The following is a 12437-nucleotide window of genomic DNA, read 5'->3' on the forward strand; positions in this document are numbered from 1 at the left end:
CAAACGATCATTGCCCAAGTCCATCGTAATTGTAAGATCACTCGGACGCAAAAAAAGGGATCAGTTTTCCTAACTCTGTCCACTTCGAGGTAAATTCAACTCAACCAGGTTCGAATCCACCCGTGACCTCGAAACGCAATATCCAAACCCTCCCAAACAATCGAGACCCATTGGCGTCCTTTAATGCTTAACGATGATGATGTAGAGTATTGTACCTACCACCCCAAACCCAAAAGTGCTTTTGATATACCTAAGTGGGAGGATTGAGGTAGCATGCGGAGTTCACGTTATAGGCAACAACGCCTGCAAATATTTTGCAAAGAATGCCATTTTTCAAGAGTATTTACTCCACCAATGCCGTTGCATATCATTATCACTGGATACATTGGTGGATACAACGATATCAGCTAGTTCTTCAGGTCATTCCCATTCTGTAAAGGCCTAACATATCCACACACACACAGAGACACAAATTTCACATCCTTCTCACAAGAACATAAACGAAACACACAACTCTGGTTTTATTTACTATGCTATTATCATTGTACCATGTGATGACTTTCCCATGTGATATATATTAATTATTCTCCCAAAGCGTGAAGATCAGCAAGGTATGTAGCAATCCACTTTGTTATAATCTCAATCTCAATTTTCTGCTGCTTGACCAACCATTCAGGATCGAATTCTGTAGTCGAAAGTATGTCCAAACAATGAGAACCTATACATAATAAACTACGTCAACAAAATCAATTTCTATAATTCAATTAGCTTCCATAAATCCAAATATGGAAAGATAATCCATTTTATTTGATTTTGATGCGACGCGAATTTAGTCGACACGTACCTTTAGCTGTGTAGACCGCGACGACAGTATTCAAAATATTTTTCAAGACCCTATAGTTGATGATATATATGAGTTATTTTGAAATCTCAGTTAATATAGTGATGTTTTTAAAGAAATCTACAGGTTTCAATTCTACACGTACCCGCCACTGCTATAAGGATCTTGAAGCCCATTGGAGAAACTAATGTTGCTAGCGGACTTGTGCAGAACAAGTTCTATGTCCTGCAATTTTTCGTTGTCAATGAAGAATTAAAGAGTGTTATACTTTGTTTGGTTAAAAAGAAAGTTATATAGATAACAACACAATAATTAAAGGAGACTCCTAAATATATGAATTCTTTGATCGTACATGACCACCGTAGTAAGTAGTGACCCAATGTGGCCGAGGTGTGACGCCGAATCTTTCTTGCAGGCATTGGTGAAGCTATTTAGGTCGAAGGGCTTTGGTTGAAACATAGTATCTTGGTGATGCCTATGGGAATCACCATCTCGCTACATGTCTGCAAAGCCAAACGACCTCCATCTTGTTAGTCCAATGAAAAACTCGAAGTTAACTAATTATGGCAAAAGAGTTCGAAATTGTTTTTTTTTTTTTTGGTAATCGAGGATCCGCCACCATTCCCCGGGGACGAGCCCGCTCAGGTAATCGGGGCGCTTATACCTCGGAGGAGACTAGCCCAGCAACCTACCGCCAGGGCCCCCCACTTAAATTACGGAACCGAGCGGAGATTCGAACCCAGAACCTCTGAGGAGGGAAGAAAAGCGCCCATCAACTCGGCCATGCACAGGTGGGTAAAGAGTTCGAAATTGTTTGTTGACTCTTAATCTACTAAGCATATTACTATTGGGTAGAGCCAATTAGGATATACGAGTTGAACTATTCACGAGCTACTTTGCTCGATCATTAGACTACACAGACTCTGCTCAGATATATAAGAGGCATCAATTGCCGCATCTTGGAGTTGTTCGTTCATCAATCGAGTCTGGAGTTACCGCTGGTTTTTTCCATGATCAATTTGAGTCAATTTCAACTGAAAGTCGTAAACTAAAATCCGTTCATGATTTTATACTATATTGTATACCTGCCAATGCCAATCCAAATCAGTTTGAGATGAACTTTGATAAGGTGGATTCACGTAGCATGTGGAATTTCCGATGAGAGCGACGAGGCCTGTGAAAATTTTCCGAAGAATTCCATCTCTTGGAGAAGCTCTATCAATGGCATTGCATAACACTTCCATTTGACGTTTGAATGGATTATTGTACTGAGCAACAGTTGCGTAGAACCATTTCAAGTACCCCTTGAGCTGTGAAGAACTTTGCAATGGTCTAACAGAAGATTTTTTTTTTAGGTCAGACAGAAGACAAAAATATACATAATTAAATGTAAATTCGTCTATAAAGCATATATTTCTAATAATTTTTATTTTCTAAGAATTACTTATGCTACACAATATACTGAAAAGTCCGCAAAATACAATATGATGCATGATTCTCAATTCCATCCTCTACACACCTGCAAGTTTTGAAAATTCTGCTCAATTTCACGAGACCATGAGGCTTAGAAGCAACTCTATCAATTTCCTCCCAGGATCGTCTTATGGTTCGGTGGCAAGAAAAACTAGTTCCCTGAAAAATTACCCAAACAATTGTTCAATCGATTTGATTATAGAAAATGCATGCTGAAGGAAAAAGGTATACATCGAGCAAATTAGGATTACCAAAAAATCTTTTGCGACTACTGAATAGTATGCACCCTGAGGTATGACGTCAGGAAAGTAGAGAATTGGAGTGGATGACGCCAAAGCTCCGAGCGCCACATGTGGGTACTTCAATCGGAACCATGAAGCTAGCACTGAAAATCAAATATACGAAGATTGAAACACGTACTTATAAGTGATATGTGGAATATATCTTATATGGATTGTCGTCGTCAATATGACTAGTGCTGTTTAGGAAAAGCTCTGTCCATGAATTGTTCAAGAATAATGACCTTCGGCAGATTATAATTGTTCTCTTCCATGTAAGAAGTGGGCTTTAATTTCGATTTGTAGCGGCAGTCATGTTGCTGCTATGTGAAAATATATTCACTTACTTCCCCCGTATGATCCTGCAATGACAATTATCGGGGAATGTCTGGCATTCAATTTCTGTTTCAAGTATACAAGAATTTCCGCGTAATCGGCAAGAGCTTGCACTGAGCTGAAATATCCGCGAGTGTTGGGTTCACTCAGTGCTTTGTCTACTGTCAACCCGTACGGGATGGATTCACCATAAAACCGATGCTGCAGGATTTCAACTTTACGTCAGTAAAATGCGTGAATATATACGTATGGACGCCAAACATAAGGGAAAGAACGTACAACCAGGCTAATAATATGGGGCATTCTTATTACCTCTAGATAGACCAAAAGCGATCTAAACTGAGCCGCATTATCCGTAATGAACCCGATACCACCTATGTCACCGTCGATGGCTGCTTCTGCACCAAGATAAACGAAGATGGGGGCGCTTGTATTCGCGCCATCCCAGTATTTGAAATTGATCACATATCTTTGTTTGAAAGCAGTGTAACTTTCAGGCCTATAATCAAAATGATCGAGGGTTTGACTGTAAAAGAAAGTCTGGAAATCCTTTGACAAGATGGAAGCTCGAACCGCCCTGTCCGACAGAGTACGCTCAGCTTTGGAATACGGTAACCATCTAAGTTCTCCTTGGCAGCAACACAGGCTGAGAAAAGTATCAGAATGATCAAAAGGCTATAATGTGACGAAGACATGTTTGGGTTTCTGGTCATTGCGTAAGCTAAAGCATGCATGTGAAGAGAAGGATTTCTATGATGTTTTTTGGCGTCAACTAGTTCACCTTTATATATATTAACCCCCGATCCCAGTTTGTGCTATTATTTTTTATGCGAAGTTACGTTAGAACAACGCAGAATCAGGAGAATATACGTGACTCAGCATGAAGTCCATATGAGTTTCATTAAGAAATTAAAAGAAAGAACATTACAGGTTGTAATGCTCATTAAACTCAATGGCTTCGCACCAACTCAACATTCTATTTCTGTAATACACTTTTGAGCGTAGGAGAGACTAGTACTCAACCCCCTTTAGCTGATTTGTTCTATACGTGCAAGATTAACTCCTTTTCAAACACCCAAATGGAATATGATTGCGATTGACAACAAAATCAAGCACGACATAAAACGGTATGATCAAATTGTGGGGAGGGAGTACGTGGATAATTGTTTGTTTTGAGACGAAGTCTTTGATAGACGTTGTCTAGGACTTCCATATTCAGCTATCATACCGTAAGTTGCTAAGAAAGCAACGTTGAAGGTAATATCTTCAGCTGATTTGCTTTATAAGTGGTAGATTAAGTCCTTTTCAAACACCCAAATGGATTATAATTGCAATTAATAGCAAAAACGAGCATGACATAAAAGGGAATGATCACATGGCGAGGTGGGAGTACGCAGACAATTGATTGTTTTGAGACCAAGTCTTTGATAGACGTTGTCGACGTCTTCCCTATTCAGACCATAAGTTGCTCAGAAAGCAACGTTAAATGTTATATCTTTAGCTGATTTGCTTTGTAAGTGTTAGATTAAGTCCTTTTCAAACACCCAAATGGATTATAATTGCAATTAATAGCAAAAACAAGCATGACATAAAAGGGAATGATCTCATGGCGAGGTGGGACTACGCGGATAATTGATTGTTTTGAGACTTAGTCTTTGATAGACGTTGTTGACGACTTCTATATTCAACTATTATTCCTTATGTGCTAAGAAAGCAACATTAAATTGAAAGATTAATTAACGTAGGAACTAACCAGTTCAAAACCGTGAAGATGAAATGGAGAATATAATTTACCTATCCTAGAGTTTAAGACCAGTACACAGTTTGGCAAAACAAAGTACCAGAAACAAATTGGAAGAACGTGTAAAAAATGGGAAAATAGGCTTCCCAAGTGCTTATATTAGAATGCACTAGTTGATGAATATAGCATACAAGTTTCCCATGTCTGTCTGAACACTTCCCTTCTCTTATTGAAGGTCTGGTGTCGTTATATGTTTAGAGTTGCACTGTTAGCTTGATAAGGCAAATTAATTACACTAAGAATATTCTCTATTTGCCACTAAATCTTGTGGATTAAAAAATTTCTGAAACTCGATTAATTATGGTATATATTCATGGTGATTGAAGACTTAAAAGCCATCCCTTGTTGAAGGCCAAAGGCTAAGGCCGTGTTATGGGATAGTATCTATCTCAGAAAGTCATCAGTATGTACCAGAACCTCAATTTGGTGTAGATATATATTTTAACTAAAACAAGTCTGACATAAAAATAAGAAACTTATTAAAAGTTGTACGACCTTTTGTTTTGTTCATTGAAATTATACGTTTTGGTTTTCCGCGTTATGGTCATAGAAACCTATCATTGTTGGTTGGGTTTTTGCCACGTAAATATAGTAATGGTATATCATATTGCACTAAAATTAACCTAATGCAATGTCCGGAATAAATATGATTGTCAGTTCAAATTGTTTTCGCAAAAAGTTTAGACTGTTAGGAAGGGCCAATAATGTATAAATACCATTTTACTTAATACTCCCCTTCGCGTGTCAACCGGTTCTCTGCACATGCAAAATAGTATGTGAATTGTAACTCGAGATGATAACCGGAGAACTAGAAAACAGATATGATATCAGGAAAATTACGCAGGAGAAAATTAAGAGGGGTGTTAAGCGTAATCAAGTGACGTAAACTTTGTAAACCAGTTTGTGCACACTATGGACAGGCCAATTACACTGCGCTAGGGAAATTTACAATGAGAAGTTCCAAATGAAGTGGTCTTAAGTGGAGATTATAGCAATCTTAATCACTTTGACAACTAAATCGGCTATGTAGATTTAGTTTGATATTGGAATGAAACTGCATTTTCTTCTAGCTCAAAGTTTAGATGCGGGAGTTGTGCGATCGAGAACATTCGATAGTTTTTCATTGCGGGTGAGGTATAATGCCATTGAAAATGCCCAGGAGGTATTGCCATGGGGAGGGGAAATAGAACTAATCCTAAGCTCGTCTAGCGAATGAGGTCCCATAAACCCATGCCAAAAGAATAAGAACATCAAAATAGAATGAAAATCTATGCTTAATCAATAAAGAACACCAGCAGTTTCAAATATTTTGCCAGAGTCCAACGATTAATTGGAAGCATGTTGTGAATTACATGACTCAAAACATAAAATTGGGCGATGTCATTTTGCTTTTCTTGATTAAGAGCTCGTTCTAATGGAGCAAAGAAAGTACAAGCATTAACTTTTTGGTGAGATACGGAGGACTTAGTCTTGTGTTCTCATCTGTCATTGAAATGGCCTTCTTGAATCAATTCATCACCCATATTTTTGGCAACAGCAATTCATCGTATCATTGTTTCAAAGCAAGAAGATCGGCATAATATTCCGCTATCCACCCTTTTATAATCTCAACTTCGGTTTTTCGTTGCATGACCAACCACTCTGGATCGGTTTGCGTCTCTGGTAATAAGTCCAAACAATGGGAACCTACAATAAATATAATCATTAATATGTCTCGAGTTTGGACAAACTTGACCAAATTAAAAATCTAAATTCAAATGGGAATTGTGGTTTGATGCTCGAGTAATCAATAATTTATTAATATACTCTCGACATTCAAGTTAGATTTCTAATTTGAATAGGTTTCCTTCTTCTGAGTAATTTACGGGTACGTAAAACAAATCACAAACAACAAAAATAATTGGCTAGCTATGTACCTTCCTTTGTATAGACAGCGAGGATACTATCTGAAATGTTCTTCAGGACCCTAAGATTAAAAAAGAGATCAAATTGTTAAGCGTAATTAAGTAATGGAAATTTTAATACTTCGAATGTATGGAAATAAGCATGTATTTTTATACCCGGCGCTACTGTAAGGATCTCGAAGTCCATTTGAGAAAATAATGTTGCTACCAAACCTGTGAAGAACTAGCTCTATGTCCTGCCAAAAAAAAAAAGTAGGTCGAGGACGACGGTGGTAAGGTTTGCTTTGAATTTTATGCATAAAAACCAGTTTAATTTACTGATAGAAATAATAATCAAACATATATTTCTAAGAGTAATCGGAAATCATACATGACCACCGTAGTAGGTAGTGATCCAATGCGGGCGAGGTGCAACACCGTACTTGCGGTTGCAGTTATCAATGAATCTGCTCAAGTTGAAACGCGCTGTTTGGAACATAGGATTGTCTGTAATGCCCTTGGGGAATACCATCTCGCTGCACGTCTGCAAGTAAATCTCCCTTTTAGTTCAACAAAAGTGTGAGTTTTCTTAGATGCTACCCAATTTCAAGAGCAAGCTTTCAAGAATGGGATAGTGCAATTAAATTAGACCCGATCAATGAGCATGCTTGGATCAGCCTGAACATAGACATGATGATTCCAGTACTGGGACAAAAGCCATTGCTTAAGTCCGAGAAGGGAACTGTTTTCCTAACGCTGTCCACTTTGAAGTAAATTCAATTCAGCCTGGTTTAAATCCACCTGTGAGATCGAGATGCAATATCCAAACCCGCCCAAATATTCGAGACCCATCAGCCTCCTCTAATGCTTAAAGATAAAATGATGGAGAGTATTGTACCTGCCACTTCCAACCGAACTTAGTTTCATATACATCAGTGGTAGGATTGACGTTAGCTTGAGACCCATTAGTGGGAGAATTGACATAGCATGTGTAGTTCACGTTATTGGCAACGACGCCTGCAAATATTTTGCCAAGAATGCCATTTTCAGTAGTATTTGCTCCATCAATGCCGCTGCATATCCTTGTCACTGGATACATTGGTGGAGCATCGTATTGAGCTGCTATTATGTACATCGATATCAAGTAGTTCTTCAGTTCATCCCGTCTCCCCAAAGGCCTAACTCATCCACACAAAATAAGCTGGAGTTAATGCATAATTGATTGATTGAGTCTCCTTAGTAAATTAACATTCACAGAAGTTCTTAAAGACTCAATTTAGCCTTGAAGATCTTGAAACATCACACCGAACAGAGGAGTTGCGTGTAGGTTAGGTTCATGATCTCAAAAGGTAAATTGAGTCTATTCTTTAAATATACTTCATAGCATTTCACTCTTTTAGGGATTAAGACACATAATAGATGGCGCATAAAGCCACACACCTGCATGTGTTGAATATTGTGCTTAAGTTTGAAAGACCATTAGGATTCTGAGCAACTCTATCGATTTCCAACCACGAGTCTCTTATAGTTTGGAAGCAAGTCTCGCTGGCTTCCTGTACGAAAAACACGAACAATGGAAAAGAAAGAATAGAAATTAAGATTTCAAATATTACTCCGGTGATTAACCGGTATGTCCTTCTCACTTAAGGTATGGTTTCAAATAATCACACCATTGAATTATCTAGACGCCATGCCCTACGAGCATGAATATTGTACTCGTGTAATTACCTTGTGTGAGTAAGATGGGAAGACAGGGATATTCCCTCAACCAATTGATACTCTTTGGATGCTTCAAAAGTGCCGCGCAATCCATTATTTGGACAAAAAGAAGAAGAGAAATTACAGGTGTAATTACCTTAAAATTCTCGGTGACCACTGAATAGTATGCATTTTGTGGGGTAATATCGTCAAAGTACAGTATAGGAGCTGATGAGGCCAGAGCTCCGAGGGCCACATGTGGATATTTTAGCCGGAACCATGAAGCGAGCACTGAAATTGGCATTATCTATTAGACCTTGATAACTTAAGATAACGAGATGATAATCTTTTTCATGAAAGTGAGTTATTGAAAATAAAGGGTACTAACGACTCATCAATTTAACTTTACCAAAAAAAAACGACTCATCAATTTAACATAATAAGTATACCATTGGTTCAAAACCTCTTAACCTTCTCATATTTTCTTCAACCACACGCGATGGAAGTTTGGAATTCGATTCAACTTTTTTCATATTGATAGAATATAATACCCATCGCACTTACTTCCTCCATATGATCCTCCCACCACAATAACTGGAGATTTACTGGCGTTTCTTTCCTCCTTAACGTGCATAATAATGGTTGCATAATCGGCCAAAGCTTGGGCGGAGTTAAAATACCCGCGAACATTTGCATCTTTGAGAGCTTCTTCGAAGCTCATCCCAAGTGGAATTGACTCACCATAATACCGATGCTGACATGAAAAACTCCACAAGAAGAGAAGAATTTGACTTCGTTGTTAGAAGCTGTAGTTAGACAACAAGAACATTCATGAAGAAAACAATTCAAATGTACTACCTCAATATAAACTAATAAAGCTTTGAATTGAGCTGCGTTATCTGTTAGAAACCCGATTGCACTCGGGGATCCGTCGATTGGCACTTCGGCACCGAGGTAAACGAAGATCGGCGCACTAGAATTTGCGCCGCCCCAGAAGTTGGAGTTGATCAAGTATCTTTGTTTGAAGGTAGTGTAGCTCTCTGGTCTGTAGTTGAAATGATCGAGGGTTTGATTGAAGAAGAAGGTTTCAAAATCGTTTGTTACGGACGCCGAAAGTGCACGTTCGGGATCTCGGAGAACGTGTTTGCGGTGTAGACTCAGCGTCGGAGTGTGAAGTTTCTGTCCATAAATTGTAGCTGTGGACAACATGAAGGAGATGATAAGAGAGAGCCAAGAGTGAGCCATAGTGTGCAGCGTGGACAAGAAGTAAGCTTTTGAAGAATTCCAAACTTAGCAGGACAATGAAATGAGACACCTTCATAAGCATTTATAGGCATCTGCCGTCCTGGGCCATGATTTGAAATGAATTGTACACCTAATACGTAAGCTACTTGATCTCAATCATTAAATCATATGAGTTTCTTATGGACCCACTTAATGTAACATTTTATATGCTTTAGTCTAATTTACACTAGGAATTTCTTCAATTACAAAATGAAGTCAATTATATTTATTCTGCCAAATGAAAAGTCTGTTATATTTAGAAAAATAAACAATGGTGGCATAAAATTTTTGTTGTAAGTCTATGCTCTTCAGATAAGTTTTGGCTAAAGTGTATAATGTATTAGTGTAAGTAATTAGCAACTTGTCACGGCCCGAACCCTATGGCACGCGACAACCCTACAGAGGTCGATTCAGTGCGACGTCCCAGGACGCGTCGCCGACCCGAAACCCAAAAGAGAGAACAATGAACAAGCGGAAGCAAACAAACACCCGTACAAATTAAAACCACATGACCAATGATAGCAGTAATACTATAAATACAACTTGCACTAATAACGGGGATTTACAATGTCTATTACAACAGAATAAACATATAAAAGCCAAAACAGGTCAACAGCCACCAACGTCAAAAGGGGGTACGTGGCTCGGCGGTCAAGCACTATATCTAGCCGGGGCTCCTCCCAAAACGTATCGGTATGCCTGCCCTCCTCAAGGTTGGGGGTCTGAAAAGTGGGGTTTAAACAACAATGAGAATAAATCTCAGCGAGTAAGCCCCCTAAACCTAAACTAGGCTAATATGCATCTCCTGACAAGCACTAATCAACACACAATAAAAAATATAAATGACTTAGGCCCTCGGGCCCAAATCCAATACTCAATCGACCCTGCAGGTTAGGCACTTTATAAATTCACAATGATAACATAGAACCCAATCGTGGCACATGCACAACATCACTTGGTCACAACGCATGTCATGCATATGCTTATGCTCATACTTGTGCTCATGTCTCATCAATGCACTCTCGCACACTTGCACTATTGCACACTTGCAATTTACCAATTCTCCTTCGATCCGCATAAAACGCATCAGGTCCGACTCGCGTAAAACGCATAAGGTCTATCACTTCAAGATTGATCTCTGGTCCGCGTAAAACGCATCAGGCTCATGACACATAACCCGTGTAAAACGCATCAGGTTGGTCATCTTCCGGTAGTCCGGGCATCGTCCTGCGTAACATGCCTCAGGACGGGTTCAATACCCCGCGTAAAATGCATCAGGGCTTTATGTGATCACACATTCACATACACTAGTTATTATCTGAACCCCGCGAAAAACGCATCAGGGCGATTAGGTGATCGCATGCTCATGCCTTTTGTGCATACACACATAATGCACATGTTATGCCCATACTCAGTATGCACGCTCATGGCCATTATATCCACACTCGGCATTCGTGAAATTCACTCTGGGCACTCAATATGATTTGGCTATTTATTCAAATAACACCACAACATGCTTAATTCACATTTCAATATGCTCAATGAACCAACCAATCCAAATCAGGCACAACATATAGTTTAGCACCCAAATTCACGCAATTAGACAACAAAACCACACATGCCGATAGCCTACCAAGCATCTCCTAAATTGACCACGCCAAGCACATCATAGAGCATTGCACAGTCACTCTCAAGCCATGATTAACTTAGCATCCTCACGGGCCGATCACTGTTCTCTAAGCAATTCACCCTAAAACCTCGATAAACCAATTATGACCCGAATTGACCCGATACCAAATCAGCCATGAACAGTCCATCTTAGGCCATCAAATCACTTCTAAATCATCCCATTAGACCACAAAAATCGCCATGAAAACAGCCACCACTCGGCTCACAAATCACACCCGCCAAATTCACAATTATGCCCAAATCAAGGCGCCTATGCTCAGCCAACATACAGCACATTATGAGCCACTAAACCTCAATTAAATTATCACACTAAGCCACCAAATTAGCCACAAAGTCAGCCCCCTAACATCCTCCACAAGCTAACCCCTAAATTACCCTAATTAACCCCTAAACTCATCTAGAAATGTAAATTAGCCTAATTAGGGTTTAGGATTGTACTCACTTTGATTCTTAAGCTCCTAACAAGGCTGAACAAGTGGGGAAAATGGGCGGGCTGAGCTGATTCCACGGTGTCGCAAGCGGCGGCGACGGGCGGCGGCGGTTTGCGAACGGCGGTCCACGGTGGGGGGGGGGGGGGGGGCTGTTCCCGCGGCCGAGAACGGGGGAGAAAGAGAGAGAGGGACGGCTGGATGGTGTGCTAGGTGGGGCACGGACGGTGGAGGTGCCGGTGTGCGGCGGCGGTGGCTTCCCGGCGGGTGGCACGCGGCCGAGATAGAGGGGGAGAAAGCTCGCGGGAGAGGGAGAGAGGAGGGGGGTTGGCCAGCTGACTTGGGGAGGAGGAAAAATGAGAAGAGAGAGAGAGAGAATGGGAGAGATATAGGCTTGAGGAAGATAGTGGGGTGGTTGACCAACTTTGCAATAATGACTATATTGCCCCTAATCCAAGGGCTAGGATCAATTCTAACAAAATATCTAGGGGCATCTTGGTCTAAGATTCTAACATTAATAATAATAATAAACAAGACCATAATATCCGCTAATAAACCTCTAAAATTCGGAATCCAAGCTTAGGGGCCCAGGGGCAAAATCGTAATTTTCCGATCCCGGGTTAAATTTCCAATTTTCGACTCTGCCGATCTCAAATATAATTGGTCACATAAAAATGACATCATCCTTGCAAAAATAGTCGCGCACGCCCACAAAACTCGACATCG

General features: G+C 39.9%; 1 protein-coding gene and 1 pseudogene across 1 annotated transcript; both read right to left on the reverse strand.

Annotated features, from left to right (window-relative positions):
* Positions 1–326: 326 nt before the first annotated feature.
* On the reverse strand, positions 327–3661 carry LOC115676430 (uncharacterized; annotated as a pseudogene).
* A 2500-nt stretch (positions 3662–6161) lies between these two features.
* Positions 6162–9589, reverse strand: LOC115676460 (uncharacterized). The gene is made up of 9 exons (XM_030599396.2): positions 9169–9589; positions 8875–9064; positions 8468–8601; positions 8053–8165; positions 7511–7790; positions 7004–7156; positions 6790–6869; positions 6646–6695; positions 6162–6415 (listed from the first exon to the last, which is right to left on the reverse strand). Exons 1-9 carry the CDS (start codon positions 9553–9555, stop codon positions 6279–6281), a joined length of 1524 nt encoding a protein of 507 aa, XP_030455256.1. The 5' UTR covers positions 9556–9589; the 3' UTR covers positions 6162–6278.
* Between the last annotated feature and the right edge of the window lie 2848 nt (positions 9590–12437).

Source organism: Syzygium oleosum, unplaced genomic scaffold, assembly GCF_021117445.2.
Source record: "Syzygium oleosum isolate NSW1041296 unplaced genomic scaffold, Sole_v2.1 Sole_v2.07, whole genome shotgun sequence".
Classification (NCBI taxonomy): domain Eukaryota; kingdom Viridiplantae; phylum Streptophyta; class Magnoliopsida; order Myrtales; family Myrtaceae; genus Syzygium; species Syzygium oleosum.